At 43.1% G+C, this 22,760-nt stretch overlaps 1 protein-coding gene and 1 long non-coding RNA gene across 2 annotated transcripts in view; both read left to right on the top strand.

Annotated features, from left to right (window-relative positions):
* The first annotated feature begins 241 nt into the window (after positions 1-241).
* The window catches only part of LOC148014933 (ubiquitin family protein), a 68,000-nt gene continuing 45,481 nt past the window's right edge, over positions 242-22,760 (top strand). The window contains exons 1-2 of the mRNA XM_087665951.1: positions 242-577; positions 19,704-19,848. Of these exons, the coding sequence (XP_087522077.1) occupies positions 315-577; positions 19,704-19,848 (408 nt within the window). The 5' untranslated portion in view covers positions 242-314. The remainder of the gene's footprint in view (positions 578-19,703; positions 19,849-22,760) is intronic.
* On the top strand, positions 5,103-14,505 carry LOC148014934 (uncharacterized). Its single transcript, XR_015688458.1, has 2 exons — positions 5,103-9,419; positions 10,245-14,505. It is a non-coding gene; the product is annotated as an uncharacterized LOC148014934 (long non-coding RNA).

Consider the following 22,760-nt stretch of genomic DNA (forward strand, 5'->3'; position numbering starts at 1 on the left):
GGATACAAGGTTTTCACCAAAAATCGAAAACCACTCCGCATGATTGGGAGGGGTTTTCGAGTTTTTGGAGGAAACCATTTCTTGGTTTTTGAGAAGAAACTCCCTCGTGAGAACAGCTCCCTAGTAAAGACTAGTGTAGATGTATATTTTAGAGGAGCTTTAGAGCATAATCAATGACATTAAAAACTATAACTAACTGAAGTTTATCTATATCTCAAATGTCTCTTTAAATAGACCTAACTTGTCGAGAATGATACGTCGCTCGAGCGATTACACATATTTGTAGTCGTCGTTCGATCGACGCGAAGGTGACTATGGCGGCAAGCAGCAGTACGACCACCAAGGCCTCGGAGGAGGAGCTCACCCTGAGCGTCAAATGGGTGGGCAAGGACTACACGGTGCGCGTGTGCGCAGACGACACTGTCGGAGAGCTCAAGAGGCGCATCTGCGAGGTCACTAACGTCCTCCCCAAGCGCCAGAAGCTTCTCAATGTCAAGATGGGAGTCAAGCCTGCCGAAGATTCTGTGCTTCTCTCCCAAGTCTCCCTCAAACCTAACGTGAAGATTATGATGCTCGGGTATGGCCTCATACACTCGCTACTTAGCTGCGTTTAGACGTGAAACCATGCATCTGTGCTTTTAGATTGTGCTGCATCTATGCTTTCATACTATCCTGGCTGCTTAGCTTTCGATATCTCTCATACGCGGTCTAATAACGTGACATTTTGTGTACTACGAAAGGTGACACCAAGTCATTGTGTACTGTGAAAGGGTGACGTCAGTCATTGCAAACGAGCTCCATTAGTCTCAAAGCAGTAATTAAATAGGGTGTTCTGATTACACTATCATCTTGTCATCATGGTCACGGCTTTAGACATCATATCATGGCAATTAGGAATGAGGTCTCAACCGAGCATACATCCTTTGATATTGTTTAAGGGCACTGCCACTAATCCTAGTATCGTTCTATTGAATCGTGTACTTGTCACTATGTGGTGGTCAAATTTATTATTGGCATGAGCAGGATTGTGATATCGAAAAGCATTAAGAAGGACATCTTCTTGAAGTCTCAAAAAGTAGACAAATTGAAGTTTCACAACAATAGAGAAAATATTACCATCCACAAGGTGCAATGCATGCCAAGTTCAAACATAGCAAGAAACAAATTTGGAAGGCTTAGGTGGTTAGGAGTAGTGGGTCTACCTGGAGTAGCACATCAATTTGGAGAGTTCCCATGCCAAGCTTCATGCAAGAAGTGTTAGAGTGCAGCGATGTGGAAGCGTGGGACCAAGACCGAGAGAGAATGAACACGGAGAGAAGAGAGAAAGAGAGAAGGAGACAGTGAAACACAGAAAATCTGCAGTGAAGAATGCTATATAGGAATGCAGAAATATATATGGGTGTAGAGAGAATATCTGCGTAAGTCTTTGCCTTGAGGACCTCGATCTCCATGAGCTCATGTGTTGTCTGTCACCAGCAGGCCGTCTTTGTCAGATACAAGTGATCAAGTGTTGGACAAGATTGTCATAAATAGCAGGAAAAATACCATGAAAATAGCCAGCATTAGGTTGGTTGCATTTAATGTAGCCGACTGCATAAAAAAATTGTCCGATTGCACCAGTCCGACTGCACCTGCCACGTGGCATATGATTCGATTGCAGACGTGGCTCCTGCGCTGTACTGGCTATACTGCTTGTTGCTGCTTTGCAATACTCTTGGCTGTCCAGAAAATGATATCTCTAACAACCTCTCAGAGCCTGGACAAGTCAAAAGACTGAGGAATTTGGCATGTCTCCGAAGAAGAGCCTGGGGAAGCGCCTTTGTGAATAAATTTGCAAGATTATCCTTCGTTTTGCAGTATTCCACGTCAATGGTCCCATCCAGAAGCTTCTCTCGAATGAAGTGATACTGTATCTCAATGTACTTCGTCCGGGCATGGAATACAGGATTCCGTACCAAGGTAACGCAACTCTCATTGTCGCACCGCAAAAGAGTAGGATGAGTCTGGGGGCAGCCAAGCTCCTCCAATAATCTCCGAAGCCACACAACCTGACATGTGGTGGAAGACGCGCCCCGATACTCCGTCTCAGTAGAAGAAAGGGCTACGGTGGGCTAATTCTTGCTACTCCATGAGATAATACTTGAACCCAAGCTAAAACAATAGCCTGTAGTAGACCGCCAGTAGTCCACATCGCCAGCCCAATCCGAGTCATTCCAACTGCAAGAACAAGATCTGAAGCATCTGCACCTGTTGGATAAGAAATTCCTAAGGCAGAGGTCCCCCTTATATACCGAAGGATCCTAAGGGTAGTAGCCTGCCAATGCACTTGTTTGGTTTCACTCATGAACCCTGCCAAAAGACCCATAGCAAAACAAAGATCAACACGAGTGTTGAGTAGCCAAATCAAGGAGCCAATCAGCTGACAGTAGCGGGAAGTATCCGTCAAGGGAATAATTGAGTGTGAAGTGGCCTTCCAGTTCGGATCCATGGGAGTAGAAAGGGTCCGACAAGTCTCCATCTCAAGTCACCAAGAGCTCCTGAATGTATCTCTGCTGAGAGATGAAAAGCCCCCTTTGAGATTGATAAATCTCGTGACCCAAGAAGAAATGAAGAAGCCCTAAAACACAGCCTTCCATCCCTTCAAATAGCAACAACCTGCAGCAAATTCACCAACTGGACTCCTTTCCTGCACGCCCACACTCGCTTCAGCCTTGTTCTGATGCGCAGCCCTCTTGCTCGCCCTCGAATGCTGGAAACGCAGCCTTGTGTCACGCTGAAATCTCCTCTTCAGGTAGATTTTTGACTTAGCCAGTCCGATTTCACCGTTCTGATACCATGTCAGAGTGTAGCGATGCGGAAGCGTGGGACCAAGACTAAGAGAGAGTGAGCACGGAGAGAAGAGAGAGAGAGAAGGAGACAATGAAACACAAAAAATCTGCAGTGAAGAATGTTGTATAGGAATGAAGAAATATACACGGGTACAAAGAATATTTGCGTATGTCTCTGCCTTGAGGACCTCGATCTCCATCAGCCCGCGTGCTGTCTATCACCAGCAGGCTGTCTTTGTCAGATACATGGAGAAGAAAAAAGAAGAGAGAAGAAACTCTGATGAATGGAATGATGAAGATCTGAATCATGGAGTGAATGTGATACAAGGGAACAAGGGTGCCGTAGCACAAGGAAGATGATGAAGACAGCCGCAAACCACGAACCACGAACCACAATGTCCTCTTGAAGGGGTATGAGGGCAGTGGAGAGGTTGGAGAGAAGAGGTGACAGACTGAATGAATCAGCCGTGAGGAATGAATGAGAGAGTGGCCTATAAATAGGCACAGTCAGTCTAGGATGGCGCCCCTTTTTGGGGCTGCAAACCCTAAACGCAAAATGCAGAAACGCAAAAACGCAAACTGCGGGTGAAGGGTCTCTCAACATCTAGTACTAGATGTTACTTGATTTGATGGGAGAGCTCTTTGGGACAAACTATTTCTTCTTTGAATTTATACAATGCAATCATAGTTTTAGTGTGGAAGGGCAATGATTGACCTATTAGGTGAGTTTGGAGGGTTTTTATGTACCGCATGCACATGGTTGTCACTAAGGTCAATATAAAATAATTGCACAATAGTAGGCGATAGAAGATTATGGTGGGAGTTGTTAACTTGTTTTATTTCATGTTGTCATCTCCTGGTTGTGAGCTTTGTCAGAGGTTGATGGAGATGGAGCTATGACAGGTTTCAACCTTATATTTGAGTGGTTGAGAACTAAAGTCCATAGTAGTGCCATTGGTGGACTAATTAGATAACCCCTTGGGTGTAATGGGAGCGGATGGTCTTGCCACCATGTGAGTAGTGAATCTATCTTACTGGGGTGGAGGATGACCTCCTCTTGGTTGTGGAGGTGGTATTGAAGTGCCCTTGCTTGTTGATGTGCTTGAATTCTTAGGTGGGGTCTAGGGAAGAGGTTCTAGTCTTGGGTGGATTGCCTTGGTCTTTGAGTGACACTTGTCCTTGAGATGGCTAGTCTTTTGGCAATGTTGCTAGTACTTGTTTTTTAAAGGACATTTTGCCAACCCGATTTCAATCTTGGAGGGGAGTTACCTGGCTTATCACTTACTTGACTCAATCTTGGAATTGTTCTTTCTATAGGAAAATGGGAATTTCTTATGAGATTGATTTAATAGTTAAGTGTAACACAACAACTAACACTCAAACTCATATAACATGTGTAATTGGGGATAGGATGTAACTCGTTGGATAAAATTGAAATATTTTTATGATAATTTGTTCATGAACGAAGTAACTTGATCATCCAAGTGATCGGCGTAAGCTAGTGGTGGAAAAGTCTGCAGGCAATTGGTGATACTCAACCAACGCGATAGTCAAATGATCCCTCTCAATTATTTTGAACTCTTGGAGCTCATAGTCAAGGTTGATACATAGGGTATGATCACGCGTGGTGTAGTAGTCAACTAGATGTGCCCAACACTTAGATGCAAGGTCAAAGTGTTGGAGTTGAGAGTGAAATTTGGGCATAAGACCTTGCATCGACTCAAGTATGGCTATGCCATTTATGCTCTTCCAAGAGCGAAATACCTCATATAAGAATCAACAGAGGTCAAGCTGAGGTTCTTGCTCCTAAACAAGTTCCCATAAGCCTTGGAAATCCAAGACATGCTGCATCAAATTAGACCAAGTAGTAAAGTTAGACCTGTTAAAACAAGTCTCATCTGTTATCGAAGGCTTGGTTGATGTAGATGGATGGATGGCTAGAGGAGGTGGGGGATAGATGGGTGCCCCAAAGGAGGTGATTGATTTGTGGTGAATGACCCTCATGTTGAAAAGGTGTAGGATGGCCCGTTGTTGAAAAACCCTTCACCCTTCACCCATAGTTTGCGTTTTTGTGTTTTTGCATTTTGCATTTAGGGTTTGCAGCCCCAAAAAGGGGCGCCATCCTAGACTAACTGTGCCTATTTATAGGCCACTCTCTCATTCATTCCTCACGGCTGATTCATTCAGTCTGTCACCTCTTCTCTCTAGCCTCTCCATTTCCCTCACACCCCTTTTGGAGGACATTGTGGTTTGTGGTCCGTGGCTGTCTTCATCATCTTCCTTGTGCTACAGCACCCTTGTTCCCTTGCATCACATTCACTCCATGATTCAGATCTTCATCATTCCATTCATTTGAGTTTCTTCTCTCTTCTCTTCTCTTCTCCATGTTTCCTGAGTTCACTCCGTGTTCCTCCTCGCAAACCCTACTGTGTCATTGGTACACCATCTTTTGACATGGTATCAGAGCTGAATCTACTCAAACAGCAGCAAAGATCCTCCACTCTAGTGAAGGCAAAGACAGGTGGCAGGTTCGATATCCACTTCTCTTCTTCTGCTAGTGTGTTTTACTACCACGCTTTATTGCTGTGTTCTACTGCATTGCTGCATTTTATTGTGACGTTTTACTGCCGCATTTTATTGCTGTGCATTCGGAGATATCATTTTTCTCCCTCCCACCCTCCCTTATTCAGTTTACCATACCGGTACCATGGCGTCTCCACTAATAGATTGCCCTTCTATTGGGTGCTCCTACTACAGCACGAACGGTCATCCCACTGAAGACTGTTGACATCGACCTTTGCTCCCCACCCCTCCAGAGTATATGCATCTTCCACCAGGCACTCCTTGTGCCACCTCTCCTTTCTGGGCCACAGAGATCGTTCTACATCAGCTATCAGAGTATTATGCTCAAGGCAATAAGCCGCACCCGTCGCACACTAAGTCCTTTCGAGCACACGGAGGCTCTAAGACCTTACGAGGCGATAATCCCTCTTGGAGACTACCCCACTATGTGGAGGTTTTCCCCATCCACTTCTGGGTATAGTGGCTTCCGTGGCCCACATCTCCTCCATAGTCCACTCTGTTGAGAACCCGCGACTATTCCCCACCCTTGGCTCATCATTAGTCTCCTTCCCTACCCTCTTCCACTCAGGTTTGAGAGGCCACTTCTGGGTGCTTTCCGGCTTCTTCTTTCGAGCCCCAGATCCCTTCAACGTGTGGATGTCATATCCTTGTATATGGGTTCCATGGATGGTTGGATTGGGGAAAAACCCCACCAATGGTGCACCTCCACCACCTGGATGTGTAAAAGTGGAGAACCTAAAGGGATAGGATGTGCCTATATTAAAAAAGATCCCCCAAGTGTGGTATGTGGTTGGACATGTAGAATAGTGAAAGGTGATGTGAATAATGGTGTTAATATAGATGCAAAAGTAATGGAAGAAAAGGGTGGGATTTGAAATTGTGGTGAAGACGTAGAGGGAGTGCATTTATTAAATTGATTTTGAGAACTTAATGGTGGAAACAAAAATGTAGATGATTATGGAAATGAAGATGAGGCATCGACATGTGACTAAATATGAGAAGCAAAACTCAAAGAAGAAAAGTTGGAAGAAGAACTACCTCTTATATCCATCTTTATGTGTTAAAATATAGAACTTGGTCCTCTTTAGGACTTATTCTATAGTCAAACTGGAATCTACTTCCTTGTGACTTGCTCTAGAATCTTAGATAGATTTAGAAGCAAAAGAAGAAGAAGAAGGGTCCAAAGTAGAAACTTGTGTACTTTGCACGGGAGTGGATGTATTAGGTCGAAAGAATGGAACATTCTTGGATGTCTTTCTCCAATAGGAGGGCCCATCCCTATGGAGGCTTTGATGATCCTGCAACATTTTAAGGGAAAGGGTCATTATTACCTTCAATGGTTTGTTGGGCTCGATACATGAGAATGAAGTCGCACGTAGCACGTGAAATCTCAAAGGGTTTGTAGATACCATGATAGTTAGAAGTCTCTCCAACAGTGTCAGAAGAGTCGTACCTAGCACATGAAATCTCAAAAGGGTTTGTAGATACCATGATAGTTAGAAATCTCTCCAACAATGTTAGAAACTTGTTGGACAAGTTGTGAAGCCTTGCTCGAGTCTCCGAGTAAGATGTTATGGAGATTGGAGTGATATGAAAGTGTTTGAAGTCATCTTCCCTTTGAAAGTTCCTATTTTTTATGACAAGCTTTTCGATTGAGGGCCTAGGCTTTTTCAGAGAGTATCTAGCTTTGATACTGTGTAAAGAAATATTTGAACATAGAATACAAAACACAAGTGTATGACAAAGCAAAGATTGATAAAATAACTGAGTAGGGTTAGGGTAACTTAGAGTAAATGAATATAGAAGATAAACGAATGAACGAATAGATGCAATGATAAACACACTATGTAGAGTGAATATAGAACTTTGAACTCCCATTTCTTTGAAGGACCAAGGCAGATGGTATTAGCTAGAGAGTGGTGTTGTACTTTCTATGGATCTAGAAACCATAGTTGCCCTCATATGTAGTACGGATCAGCTTGTTCCGTATAATCCATATCGTATGGTACTGTATAGATTCGTATGAAGAAATGGGCCACTTTTGGCCACCTTGTTTGGCACATTCTCGTGGAGCGAAAATGTGTTCCAATAGTGCATTTGTGCAATGGTGATGTCCTGTGTGGCACTGTAGGGGGTGGCAAAGCCTTGGATACTATAGCCCACCCCCTTTTCCAGCCATGTACTCCTCCCCTAGCCCCCTTGGATTCCACCCAGCCCTCATTGACTGTTTGACCCTTCTTTGGCTGTTGACCCTTCTTGGATCCCTCTTTTCTCTCAAACTCTTCTCTCATCTACAAAGGATACTCCTCTCCTCCATGCTTTTACACCAAATGAGCAAACATTTGCCATTCTCATCTCCCTCTCCTAAGCATCATTTCAATCTTGATTCTTGGTGGTGAAGCTCTCCCTCTCTCCTCTTTCTCTCATCCCCTCCCTCTTCAAGCATCAATATATTAAGGCTCAAGCCTCTCCTGTCCCCTCTTTTCTTACTCTTCCTCTTTCAAGTTTTTCCCAATCCTCTTTCTCTTAAGATTCAAGCCTCTCACTCTCCCTCTCCATCGGCATCATGACATGTGTGAAGCATGAGGCCTTCAATTTGCATGCGATCCATGTGGAGAAGGATCAAATAAGTCCAACTTCCACCATTAGATGTGCAAGTATTGTGGGAAGCGCTACACAAGTGGTGTGATCCGACTTCTCCAACATATTTCCAAGACGGGGGGCAAGTTGCTCTATGCAAGGAAATTTCTCAAAAACATCATGACCGAGATTCTTGCCAAGATGAGAGGGGGATCCACTAGAGGAGGAAATGGCTTATTTGCACCAACACCTATACCTACTCATGAGGAAGCATCGAATATGGGCATATCTTCAACCGGTGAGGGCTCCACAATTGGTGTTCTTGGCTCCACATCCGCATCTGGCTCCGCTAAAAGACACAAAGCGGAGACTCATATAGTACCTGAGAGGCAATCCTCTCACTCTCAAGCTGCCGGTCATGTGTATGGATTGGTTGCAGATAGGCACATTCATCTACTGTGACATTCGGAAAGCTATCATTGAGATATACATTGTCTTTTTAAATTAGTTTCTTTCAAAAATTTGAGTTTGGTATTATAAATATAATTTAATGATCATGATTCGTGAAGCCTCTCTATCTTTATCTCTCTCCCCGCGAAGGCTCTCTCTCTCTCTCTCTCTCTCTCCCCTTGCGAAGGCTCTCCCCCCCCGCGAAGGCCTCAAGAGTGTAGCTGCTCCAAGACATCGAGGCCCTTCACAGAGGCAACTCACAGACTTCTTTGCAAAGGAGACTCAGAAGACTTCAATACAGTTATAGCCACAATCCACACGAGAGCCTCTCTCACCGCCACAGTCCACACATAGACAAGGAGTATTGATTGATCAAGCCGTTCAGCTTAGCCGATCTAGACGTCCTAGGCCTCGACACAGACACCGACGACACCTCCAAAGGCGGATACAGGGGATTATTGCTCGGGCTAGAGCTAGGCTCTCCACACCCACATGAGATTGTACCATTTGGAGCTCATTGTTACTAGATAGAGCTCTATGTTTTACACAGCCGTAGTTAGTTTCCTTTCTTATTTTGCTTTGTGCTACATATTTTACCTAGACAGTTGTACCATCATACACATGATTGTAACTCAGGTCTCATAGGTCATTTTGACCTTTTGTAGACGTTAATATATCATTTCTCTTGATTCTCGAATGATGATTCTTTTTAGGCTCAACTCTCTCTCTTTCTCTCTCTCTACTTATTGTAACTTGTGGTTGTAGGTAGGTTTCTCAAATATGGTGCAAGTTGTTACCGATAATGCATCCAATTGTCGTCACATGGGCCATTTGCTTGAGGCTGATTTTTCTATAATTGTGTGGACTTCATGCGTAAGTGATTATTTGGATTTGCTCATGGAGGAGATTGGGAAGTCCAAGTGGGTGAAGATGGTGGTCCACAAAGCTACAATAGTTGTCACCTTCTTCATAGTAAAGGTAAAGGTGCTTGTGATGTATCGTGAGCATAGCACACTTGAATTAAAGAAACCTTCTTTAACTTGGTTTGCCTATGTGTGGTTGTTGTTGAAGTGCCTTTATGAGGTGTTGTTCCTTGACAGTGGTGTCCACTCTATGGAATGAGTATGAGATAGAGGAGGCTAAGGCCATGCAACACTTGTGCCTCAATGAGTAGTTTTGATAGAAAGTCCATGTAGAGGCACTGTGGCTCGCATGGTGATCACAGAGATACAACGTGCACATGTTCTACAGATACAGAGAGGAGATGGGCATGGATACGTAAGCCCTTCCATGGTTTTGTAGCATTGGTACATTCGACCTACAAGTTGCCAGCAATCATGCATGATAGAGAGTTCTGTTTGGAACAGCTTGCATATTGAACTCGTGTGGTCCCCATGGATAACCACAATGCAGTGCTAGAGGAGCTACGATGCTGTGTAGATCAGAGAGGGCATCACGCATTGGAGGAGAGAGTCACTTGTGAAGCCTCTCTTTTTGTGGCAAAATTTTGGATATGTGTTGTAGACTCTTCAGCCCTTGGCCATGAGAGTCCTTGCTCAGGATTGCTCTTTGGGTGCTATTCTCTCATTTACACGAAGATTCAAAATCGGCTTAGCACATGATAGGTAGAGGGGCTAGTCTATTGCCACACTAACTGACCCATGATTAGGGCCATGATGAGCATGGGTAGTACAAAGTAGGTAAAGACTTCATAAATCTAAAATTATAAGTTAAGTTTTAATTTGTTGTTTTAAACTTCATACTTTACAATTTAGTATTTACTATCTTATATGCATTGTGTAGGTAAATGTTGATACATTCAAGACGACGGGAGACACTCTTCTGAGTGTACATCAAGAGGTTGACGAGGAGGAGGAGATGATCTTTGCATAGTAGGAGGGGCGTGGTTATTCGACACCCTTTGACATTGAGGAGGTGTGGTTTGAGTGGCTTGTAGACATATATGAGGCGGAGCTCTAGTAGCTCTCATCACGTGCGTGATGATGACATCACCCTAGTAGCTCTCATCCCGTGCGTGATGATGACATCACCCCCTTGACTATGCAAGCATCGCTTAGGGACCCATCATTTGATGATGATGGGAACCTCATCATTGAGGATGAGTATGAGAGTGTCTCACCATCTGATGCCAAGGAGTCATCTTCAGACTCTCTTGATAAGCACTTAGATGGTTTTGATGCTGATGATAGTGATGCCTCATCATAGGCCTATCTCTTTTTTGTATCATTGTCTCCACTATGATCCATGTATGCACTATGATGTATGTTGTATCACATGTTGCACATGTGATTGCGAGGGCGTAGCATATGACAATTTTGGCTTTTAATCTCATGTATTCATCTTATTTTGCAATGGCATTACTATTTTCACTTTAAACATGTGTTCTATCATTTATATTATTAAAAAAATCAAGTTGACTTTTTGTTTCTCATACTAATATTGTACTGTACCTCATAAAATCTTAAGGCACCATTTAGTACCATGTTTTATTGTCCCATATTGTATCGTACCTTTTGTAATTGACAACTATGTGAGAAATGTAGTAGAGAGCCTCCGTATGTGATTGACAGCAGCAAAAACAGATCCCATGAGTTTGGATCAGGCTGAATATGCAATGGCAGCACCAAATACTGGGCAGCAAGCTGGAGATGCTTTGTGTAAAACATGCAACAGCAGCTAGCTGCAATATGCATAAAATATTGGGCTGTTGGTGTGAGAGCGTGCAATGGAACAGGATCACAAACATGGAGAGAAAGATAGCTGGAGATGAAGGAAAGAAATCTGCACTGATTGAACAAGAATGCTGAATACAAAAGAGAGGACTGTTTAGTCTGTGCATGCAGCCCAAGGCGTAAGTGAGGGCCCTGGATCATACTGAATAATGATGACAGCACCATCGATGGTGATGGAGATGGATGGTATGTAGCCTGCTGTCCATGCAGGAGAAGAAGACTGCAACCATCTGATGGAGCATGTGTGAGGCAGAAGAAGTGAACGACGGCTCCAAAAAAGTGACCAGCTATAAATAGCTGGAAATCAGCATTGGCCGACCTGATGCTGGCTGACTGCATTTAATGCAATACACTTGGCAGCATAAAATAATGCAAAAAAATTCTGATGTGGCATCTAGGCAGTCAAGAAAAAAAGCAATAAATGCTGGTCACATAGAAAGGAATGCTAGAAAAATGGGGGACACCCTGGAAAAATTCGAGATGGCAATGACAATGTTTGGTAGGTGTAGACAAATTGTGGAAAGCAGTAACTGGTCTAGGAATGCACATAGGAAGCTGAAAACAAAGAAAATTCACCTAAAGTGCCAGAACTCCTATGTCTCCGTTAGACTCCAAGAGGAACTCACAACCAAGAGATGACTGATCGACATAACTAACACAGGTAGACTAACACTTCCTCTTAGATCTTGGGAGTGTTTGGAGACCCAACAACCTCACATGATGAAGCATAGAAGCCTTAGGCAAAGGCTTCATGGAGATCTGTTGCATTGTTCTCTGTGGGACAGTAGGCCACCACCAACTGGAAATCCATGATTCACTCTCGAATGTAGTGGTATTGAACCTCGATGTGCTTTGTGTAAGCATGAAACACGGGGTTCCTAGCTAGGGCTAGAGCACTTGGGGTTGTCCACACGCAACTCCATAGGTCCTGGTTGAGGAAAGCCAATCTCGAGCAACATGCGGCGAAGCCAATCCGGCTCCATAGTTATAGAACATAAAGGTATGATACTTTGCCTTTGTAGAAGAAAGGGTCACAATAGGCTACTTCTTGTTGCTCTACAATATAATTCCCAATCCAAGGGAGAAGGCATAACCTATAGTGGACCTTTGTGAATCCACATCACCTGCCTAATCAGAATCACTCCAACCAAAGAGAGTAATCCCCTCTCCTTATATGATCTTGTAGGATCGAGTCCCCTACAAATAATGAAGAACGTGCAAGACCGTGCTTCAATGCGCTTGAGTGGGAGTTGTCATAAAAGAAGACAACAGAGCCACAACAAAGGAAATATTCGGCCGAGTGTGAATAAGCTAGATGAGGGAGCCAACAAGATACCGTAACGGGTGGCATTTGTAAGTGGGACTCCAGCTGCCAAAAGCTTGGACTTTGGGTCTATGGGGCATGAAAGAGGTTGACAATCAGCCATATCAAATTTTGAGAGAAGCTCGAAAATGTACCTGTGCTGCAAAACAAAAATGCCTTGTGCCATTTGAAAAACCTCCAAACCAAGGAATAAGTGAAAGATCACTAGATCTGTCATGTCAAACTCCTGTTGCAAAATCTCTAGAGTACCATCAACCTCTTGAGTATGGCTCCTTGTAATAATAAGATCATCCACATACAAGATGAGCAAAACACACTTGTCACCCTCAACCTGGAAGAATAGGTTAGGGTCATGAGTTGATTGATGGAAGCCAGTTTGAAGAAAGAATCGATCAATCCTCTGGTACCAAGGTTTGGGAGCTTGCTTCAGGCCATAGAGGGCCTTCTACAATTTGTAGACATGGTCCTCCTTCCCTTGCACAAGAAAACCAAGAGGTGGTGAAACATAAATCTCCTCCTCAAGGACTCCATTCAAGAAGACAGACTTTATGTCCATTTGATAAACAAGCTACCAACGGTGGGCTACAAGAGTCAAAATAACCCAAATAGTAGACATCCGAGCCGTAGGTGCAAAAGACTCAAAATAGTCCAATCTTGCTCACTTAGCAAAACCCTTGGCAACAACCTGAGCTTTGTGCTTGTCCAAGGAACCATTTGCAAGGTAATTGGTCTTATAGACCCACTTCACACCTACCACCTTCCGCTTTGGAGGACACGGAACCAAATCCCAAGTCTGATTACGCTCAATAGAATTGAGCTCCTCCTGCATGGCCTGACACCAAATATCCTATGCAAGAGCCTTCTCAACTGTAGTAGACTCACTATTATGAAGAATCTGTGACATAAGAGCATAGTTCACACAAAGTGAATTATTCTGCTAGGCTTGTAAGCAAGCTGGTTTGCATGGACTTGTAGGAGAAGCAGGAAAGTGAGAAACACTTGAATCTTGCATGAGCTGTCAGTATCAACAAGGAATCCGAAGAGGCTCATTTTGCTGCAAGAGAGATTGTCTAGTCTCTAGTACCTGTAATGCACCTGTCTGGAGGTAAATCCTCCTTATTTGAAGAAGGCTCCCCCTTCGCCGACTGAGCACTCCTAGAAGACTCCGAAGGGGAGGCAGAAGGGGGGGAAGTATGTGATGTAGTAGTAGTCACATCTATCAGTGGTGGTAGGGAAGCCAGAGTAGAGGAAGGATAAGGCAGAGGGGGAGGAGCTGAAGACGAAGAAGGGGTGCGAAGAGGCAACTTGGAGGGAAGAAGAGTAACTGAGGGTGTTGGAAGGGGTCAAGCGTTGATGAAGAATCACTTGCAATAGAATCATCAATTGGATCCTTGGAGGCTGAAGCCTCATTGAAGATCACATCTCTGCTCACCTCAAGCTTCCATCTTGTTGGGTTGTAGAGTGGATAGCTCTTCATGGTAGTTGTCACGAGGATGTGAAAATTTGATGCTTTGCTTGTGTTTAATTGACATTTGATTAAAGGATTAATCAAATGTGCAATTAAAAGATGCACATGTGTTGCACATGTGAGGTGCAAGCTACTTTTTCATAGTTGAAGGCCAAAGGACCCTGTGTAAAAAAGATGGGTGTCAAAGGCAAAAGTTGTAACAAGTTACACTTGTTAGATTCTAGGTGAATTTTGGTGTCAATTTGCCCCTAGGACAATTAATTGTCCATTAAGTGTCAGTGGTGACACTAGGGACTAGGTATTAATTAATGGATTAATGCTTGTCCAAGGGTCAATTAATGCATGGGACCACTGTGGGTTGCAAATGGCCTAGCCAATTAATTTTTGGATGGGCAAGGTCAATTTTTTGGGCATGGATTAAGGGCTGAATTAATTTTCAGAATTAATTAATTCTGAAAATTAATTAAATGACTGGAAATTGCTGAAAATGGATTAAGAAAGCTGCCACTTGGCAAAACTTTCCCATGCAAGTGGGGGAAAGGCTAAACAGGGCTGAAGGAAGAGGGAAATCTTGTTTTTTCATTTTGGAGCTGTTGGAAAGAGGTGTTGGACTGTTGCTGCCAGCTTTTGGGGCCATTTCTCAGCCATTGGAGACCATTTTGGTGATGGAGATTGCATATTCTTAACCTTGGGAAGCTGGCAATTGCTGCTGATGCACTTTCTCCTGAAGATCACAGTCTTTGATGCTCCTATTGTTGTTGGTGCATCCGTTTGGGGCTGGTACAACAGGGCAGCAACTGATTTTGATTAGTTCTTCATGAAAAATCTCAAAATTTTCTCTCTCTATAGCATTCTCTCATCTCCTTCAGCCTATGCTCAGCCATTCTTAGCAATTCTTAGCCATTCGGAGGAGATCTCAGCCATTTTGGGTGGGCTGATCTGTAATTTCTGCAGTAAATCCTAATTTACAGCAGAAATTAGAGTTTAGCAGCCACCTTGGGATCCGTGCCAGAGATTGAAGGCTCAAGGGACTGAAATCAACAGCTGATAATTGAAGATTATCAAGGGATTTCAAGAGGCACGAATTGATTTGGGGCAGCATTTGGCCAGCCAAGGGTCAAATTGGAGAAGAAGTCCTGGGTGAATCAAGGGGCAAATGACCCAAAAGGCTTGCTGGTCATTTATGACAGCAAGAGCAATTGGTTAGCAGGAGGAGATTGAAGAATCTCAAGTTGTACTCCTTTCAATTGAATGAAAGCTAAAGAAATACCGCAAGGGGCGTCAGTTTTGGGGCCAACAGGGAGTCTACTGTCCAAGAATGTTATGGTAAAGTGTGTATTTCATTTTATGTGCATTTATTTATTGCTGTAATTAACTCTTAAATGAGGTTATCACCACCCATTCAAAGAAGGAAGGTTGGTTACAGTAGTGGTGTAGCCCATGAAGATGAGCTTCCTTGACTTCAAGTCAAGCTTCGTCTTTCTCTTTTTCTTATCCACATGCACAAAAGCATCACAACCAAAGATGCGAAGATGAGATACGGAAGGCTTTTGACCAAAGAAAGTCTCATAAGGAGTCATGTCTTGTAACACAGAAGTCAAGGAGTAGTTACGGATGTGAATTGCAGTAGCCATTGCCTCACCCCAAAGGGTATGAGGAAGACCTTGATGCTTCAATATCAATCGGGCCATCTCTAGCATGGTCCCCTTCGCACGCTCCACCATACCATTCTCCAATGGTGTGCTCGGATGGGTATACTGCACTTGAATGTCGTGATCCTCGCAAAACTAAGAAAAGAGATTAGAAGTAAACTCGCCACCATGATTTGCTCGTATATCACAAACTTTGGAAATAGTCTGTCTCTCCACAAATACCTTCCACTCGTAGAAACGGGAGTACACCTCTCTCTTATACTCCGGAAAATAAGGCCACACATAACAATTGAAGTTGTCGATGATTAGTATTAAATACTTAGCCTTCCCAAGGGAGGTTGTGCCCATAGGTCTGCAAAGGTTGATGTGAATAAACTTAAGCGGGGTAGAAGCCCTATACTGCAATAATCTCATCTCCACTCAGAAGAGTGTCTGGAAAGAATCTCCTCCTCTGAGTCATCAAAGCTTATGAATTGGTAAGACATCTTCGAATTTGCAATCACCTAGAAAGTTGTGTTTGACAAAGAAACAATTGTCGCCTACCACCAAGAGGTTGTTACTTGCACAAAAACTATTATCCATAGCAGAAAGCTGTTGCCAAAGTCGAGGAAGCTATCGCCTGGAAAAATATCCCGACGATAGTAGAGATTGAACACCAGCAAAAACACAAATTTGCATTTTGGACAAAATGCAAAAGTTGATGTTGTTTGATGCAAGAAAGTTGTCGTCTAGTCCTTGGGGACTGTCATCTAGCTACTTGGGGGTGCAAACGGGTAGTGGACCACCTGTTCGGGATGTAATGCAGGTTGAAATCCCATGTTTTGGAAATTTGGGTTGCCCCTCCACGATGAAAACTTGCTCTTTTGCAAGAAATCACTAGACAGTGTCCTCACTTAGGTGATAATACCATGCGAGAGTGCACAATGGAAGAGAAACACGAGAGAGAGAGAGAGAGAGAGAGAGAGAGAGAGAGAGAGAGAGAGTATCATGAGGACATGTATTTTTTAAACCTCACTTAACATGTGGATTAATTTTTAATCACATGATTAAGTAAATGTTGCACATGTGAGGTGCTACTGGGATTAGAGTAAATTTACGAGCGCGGGACTCGAGAAAATCACGGAATGTCAAAGGCAAAAGTTGCTATAAGTTATACCACATAGGTACTTGGTGGTATCTGGTACCAGTTGTTGGCCTAGATCATTCATTTGGCCATAAGTGTTAGTTGGTGACCTTAGAGAAGTGGCCTTTAATGGTACCTAAAGCTAATCTGATGGTTAAAGATGGCGCAGAGACACTCCCTAACCAATTTAATTATTGGCTAGTCAGATTATTTTTCAAGGCACCGAAATAATTATTAGATTAATTTTTAGTATTTAAAGATTGAAAATTAATATTTAATTATGGCTAATATTGAGAAAACCATTTGGGAAGGCTACTACTTGTCAAAAATGCCCATGCAAGACTGAAAAACATCTTTAGAGATTGGAAAGAGGCATTTTTGGTGTATTCAGCCTGCAAGAGAGAGAGAGAAGATGTTGCTGGTTTGATTTGCAGCCATTGGAGGACCTCCTGAGGTAGCCAGGGGCTGGAGAAGACCAATCAACAACAGGTGATAGCATCTACAGGCTGTTGAGATAGGGCAATAGCAGTAAATGACTGATTTTCTTCAGTTCTTTGCATCTACAAGTTGTTGTGGAAGGGCAACAGCTGCATTTGATTAATTTTCAGTCATTCTTCGCGACAAAACTCTGAATTTTCTCTATCTACAGCTTTCGGTATTAGTTGACCAACTGGCTGGGAAGCCTTCACATAGTGCCATGTTGAATAGGTGGGCTAAGAGGGGGGTGATGGTATCTCTAGCGAATGAGAGGTGTTCTGCTACTAGTCCCACATGGTCCTGGGCCCACCAACCATTCTAGAGTCTGTCAATGGCATCACGGACCGTTTCAATCCTGAAGAAGGTGGAGGTAGTTGGCATGTTCTCTGGTGGTCAAGGTAGAGGGGTTGTCTTGGCACGTGGAAACTGGATTCACCATCCACATAAGAGTGACCTGTATTCACATCAAACATGGGCTGATCTACCTTCTCTTTTCCTCACCTCCCAGCCATTTCACAGCCTTGCTCCAAAGATCTCAGCATTTGGACCCTTGGAGATTGAGAAATTGCAAATTTCTCTAATGTAAACCCTAATTTACAGTAGAAATTAGGGTTTACTAGCAGCCTCGAGAAGCATTCCAGAAATCGGAAGCTCCAAGACTTGGATTTTTTAGGGCTGAAGGTGAATTTCAGCTAAATTCAAGTGGAGGACTAGCCAACCATTAAATTTGGGGCGTTTCCATTATCTATGAAGTGGGTGAAGGGCAATTAAGTGCTCGAATCAAGGGGCAAATTAGATTGAAGACTTGCCAGTCACTTTGGACAGCAAGGGGGGTTTGGATTGCGAAGGGGATCGGAAAAATCCCATTGTAAATCAACATTTTCTTCAATAAACCTAAAGAAATACCGAAAGGGGCGCCAATTTTGGGGCCAATCAGGTGTGCATTGTCCATGATCAGTTGGCATTTGTTGCCGTAATTAGGTTGTAATCAGGGATTTACCACTCATCCATGGAAGGAAGGCTAGTTACACACACACACACACACACGCACACACACACGCACACAGAGAGCAGAAGATGAGGGATGAATATTGCACTGTCTGAAGAAGAATGTTGATACAATGATGATGGACGCATCAGTCCCTGCACGTAGCCCACAGCGATAGTGATGGCAGTAGATCAGGCTGATGATGATGGCATCACCAAGCATGGAGAGTTTGAGTTTGCACTTGCAAAGGAAAGACTAAAGACTAAAGGGCACCAAACTGCCAAACGTAGCATTTGCTACAAGGATGCAATCAAATGAGAAAGGATAAAAGACTGGGAGACCTTAATAGGCCTAGTGGAATTAAGTACATACCACCAAGAAGCGTGAATAATCGTGCTACCATGAGAGATGCCTGTCTTCTCTAGGAAGAATTTAGTAATATCTGACCAAGGATGTCTCTGAACACATAGACTTTGCAAATGGGATAGCCTCAAAGTGGCCATATGCAAATTAACATCCAACAAAGCTGCATCCCCCATCCTTGTCCTCTCTCTTTCTCTCTCTCTCTCTCTATGGTTGTCACTTGTGTTTGCTCTTTCTCTGGCTTGTCATGTCTTTCGTTTGTTGCCTTTGGCGTGATCATCACATGTCTCTAGTCCATTCACCTTGATCCATGATTGCGCCCCTCTCTCTCTCTCTCTCTCTCAGTGGTAGTGTGAAGGCTGTGCCTGCTTGTATGGCAGTGAGACTCTACATCCCTCAAAACCAAAAAACAAATTTTCTTTTTTTCTTCTCTCTCCATCTGCTTTTTTTTCCCCTTCTCTGTCAAAAATTTTCCTCTCTTTCGCATGGGACCCAATTGGGCCTCATAACTATCATGTTATTTGACTTTAGACCCAAATGGCCTGGACCTTCTATAGGAGACAAGTTGTCAGAGTACATTTAAGACCTTGGGGCTATTAGTGTTTTGCTGGTTTAGCTGATACATGTGCATAAGATAACCTGCCCTAATAAGAAGCAGCAGTTAACTTTATGCTGACCTGTTGTAATTTATCCTAAAGAGCTGAATGTAAAACAGATAAAGAAAAAATGCATTACTGTAGTGATTATTTGAAAGCTAAATGCTTAGACCACACATGCCTTCAGATTTGTTATGCTCAGATATGCATTTTTTTGGTGAATAGCCTTGAGGCTTGTTTTCTCCTCTCTGTTACTTATCATGTTGGGAATGCACATGCTTAACTTATACTGCAGAGATGGATCACCTTACAGAGAGAAGAATGATAGTTAATGAACTGTATGCTAATGATGTGGGATTTTTTTCAAAATTATTATCGACAAACTATAAGCAGTTTTATGAATTGCTGTGGTCTCTTGATTAGAAGGGCAATATGGTTGATTGGATTATCAGATAGGTCTTTCTTTGTTCAAACAGTTAAGTTTTGGTCCACTGGCTGTTCTAATTGATGATTTCTAGCACTTTGGAAGATGAATTACTTGTAGAGCCAGTAGATGCCCCTGAAGTCTTAGATGATTTTGAACTTGAAGAGGGTGATACGTTGGAGATTAAGGACAAGGAGATCAACAAGCAAAAGCTAAGAAGGCGGATTGAGCATTATAAGGTAAGGATTGGCCTCAAATGTACATTTCTTGTCTCATATTTGTGTGGTGCTGTGGCGATGCGCGGGCAAAAGGCCTGTGTTGTGTTTACATACAATCGGTTACTTGTTTGCTTGCTAAGGGAATATTTTTGCTACTTTATCTGTTTAATCATTTGATTGGAAATTGGTAATATATATATATGTTGTCTAGTTATCAGTGGTTGGTTTCTTGGTGCCAAAGTAAAGTTTTGAGCTGTACTATTTTGCAAGCCAGGTTTCCAATAATTGGCTGCAAAATCCTTTTGTTTTGGGGGAAAAAGGTGTGGGGAATTATATTACTTAGAAGAAAAGTACAACACTTAATAGTCTTGCTGGAGCTAAGTGACAAAGAAATCAAATATATACAAGGCATTTCAGACCGAAGGAATCTCTTTTTGCATGCGCAAGGAGGATGTTACATAAAGTAGAAATGTGATTTTGGAGAGAGATTGGAGGAATCTCTTTTAGCATGCGTGAGGGATGTTATGACCTGGAATATGTTTATACTCCACTTGTAGGTTATTAAACGAGAGGGACCATTGGAATAGCCTTTAATTCCCTATTTCATAAAGGTTTTTAGAAGATAAAAATTCTGTGATATTCTTTAAAATCTGTTCTACCTATAAAGGGGTTGTACTTCACACATGTTTTGAAAGCTCTTATGCATTTTTTCAGGGCTATATGCTTCAGCTGTTGGCAGTTTGATTTATGCTATGGTTGCTACATGTCCTGACATTGCCTTTGCAGTGGGAGTGGTTAGCAGATACATGGCAACGCCTGGCAAGAAGCATTGGGATGCAGTGAAAGATGTGCATCTACTTTGGAAAGCAGAAAGCATCTGTTGTTGGCTTTACGGATGCAGACTATGTTGGTCTTGTGGATTGTAGAAAGTCCACTTCTGGGTATGTGTTTACTTTCATAGGAGGAGCAGTCTCTTGGATCTCTAGGCTACAAAAGTGTGTTGCATTGTCTACTACAGAGGCAGAGTATGTGGCTGCCACTGAGGTATGCAAGGAGGCTTTATGGCTTTCACGTCTGGTGGGAGAGCTTGGCATCACAGAGTTACCTGTTCTTCATTTTGATAGTTAAGAGTGCTATCATGCTAACACGGAATCCTGTCTTTCATGCAAATATACAAAGCACATACAGGTGAAGTACCACTTCATTAGAGATGTACTTGACAGCAAGAGCATTGAGCTTGTCAAAGTACATATAGATGATAGTCCTGCAGACCTCATGAAGGGTCTTCTAGCAAAGCAGTTTGTTCATTGCCGACAGATGATGGGAGTTGGATAGATATATGTATTTCAGCTTTGTATATATCTAGACTTAGTTGATTCTTTTCTCCTCTTAAGGCACATTGCTTTTAGGTGGGAGGTTGTTGGGAATAAAGGCCTTGGTGCCTTTAAATGTGCTCGGGTGTGAACACACCCTTAGCAGTTGTACTTACACATTTATATCTATCTAAAAACCTAAAGGTATACACTCGTCATTGTACCTAAAAACGTGCTCACTCTCTGCTATTGCTCTGTCTCACACTCTTTGTCTCTCCGCGACTAAGAAACACCCACTGTCTCGATCTTCGTGTCCGACCCGTCACTACAAGTCTCACATGTAGTAGAAGACGCCCCTTGATACTTCGCCTCGGTCGAAGATAGGACAACCTGTAAGAAGTGGAGGAGCAATGGAAGCGTAAACATATGTTGTAATAAACTGCTGAAACACAAGATAAAAGAGAAAGGGAAAGAAAGAACACAATACAGATGAGAACTCAGATGTATGGCTTGGAAAATGGAATCCATATATCAAATACGAGACTTTCGCATACAATAGTGAGTCACTGGTTGTGTGGGCACCGGCACCGACTTCTCTCTGAACGGGACCTCTAGATGGTGAATTGACCAACTGAGAAGGAGGAGTGGAGAATAAATAGACATAAATAATGCCATAAAATATGTTAGGTTGGCCAGCATTGAATGTTGGTCGGCCAACAATAAATGCCCAATATGACCATAAAATGACACAATAAAAAATGCTTGAATAGCCTAAATAATGTGCCCAAGCCTCTACAGCTCAGACTCACACGTGAGGTGACATATCAGCTAACACCCTCTCTCAGATCATGGGTGATCTGATACAATACAATGGTACAATGAGAATGAATTATAAAACATACAACATAGAACCACCAAGTAGAATGATGGATATCCAAGTAGTGGGTGATTAAGCCACCACTAAGGTGCCTCGGAGAGAACTTGAGGTCGATGTCGATCGTACCGGCTCCTGAAGATAGAGAAGATCACAACAGCTCTCAATGTCTGTCAACAATGTCTTTGATGTAGCATACATGACCATCCTGTCACTAATGTCGCATCACATAAATGACCATGGATTCTCCTTCTTTGGCCAAACCGCCAAAGTGTCCCCTTATGTGAGCTCTAGACGAAAGCCACCCGCTCTCTGTCAAGTAACCAGCCCATCATGAACCTGGATGTCAATCCTAACTCCAGGATTTGAACCTGCTAGACTTCGTCAATGCATCAGGGACGTCCCTCTTTGGATCCTGTGCGTCCGTATAGAAATGAGGAGGCACGGCTTCCCCATCGCACCACCCTCTTAGACTCCCTCTTTGGCACTGGAGAGTCGTGAGGGATGACCTCATCACCACCACTAGAAAGCAGCTGAGGAAGGGGCAACCAAGCCCTTCCCACGATCCGAAGAAGAGGATCCCTTCCGCGCCTTGGACTTCACCTTGGCTAGAGGATTTGAGTTGGAATCTAAGGCAGATGATGACTCGTTGGAAGAGTCTGCATCCTGCTTCGTCTTTTGCTCCTTTTTCTTCCTAGAAGCTGCTAACTCTTTGTAGTCCTTCCACAAATGGCCCTTCTTGCCAT

The sequence above is a fragment of the Lygodium microphyllum genome, chromosome 24, assembly GCF_053477565.2.
Source record: "Lygodium microphyllum isolate KBCC chromosome 24, Lygodium_microphyllum_v1.1.10, whole genome shotgun sequence".
Lineage (NCBI taxonomy): Eukaryota > Viridiplantae > Streptophyta > Polypodiopsida > Schizaeales > Lygodiaceae > Lygodium > Lygodium microphyllum.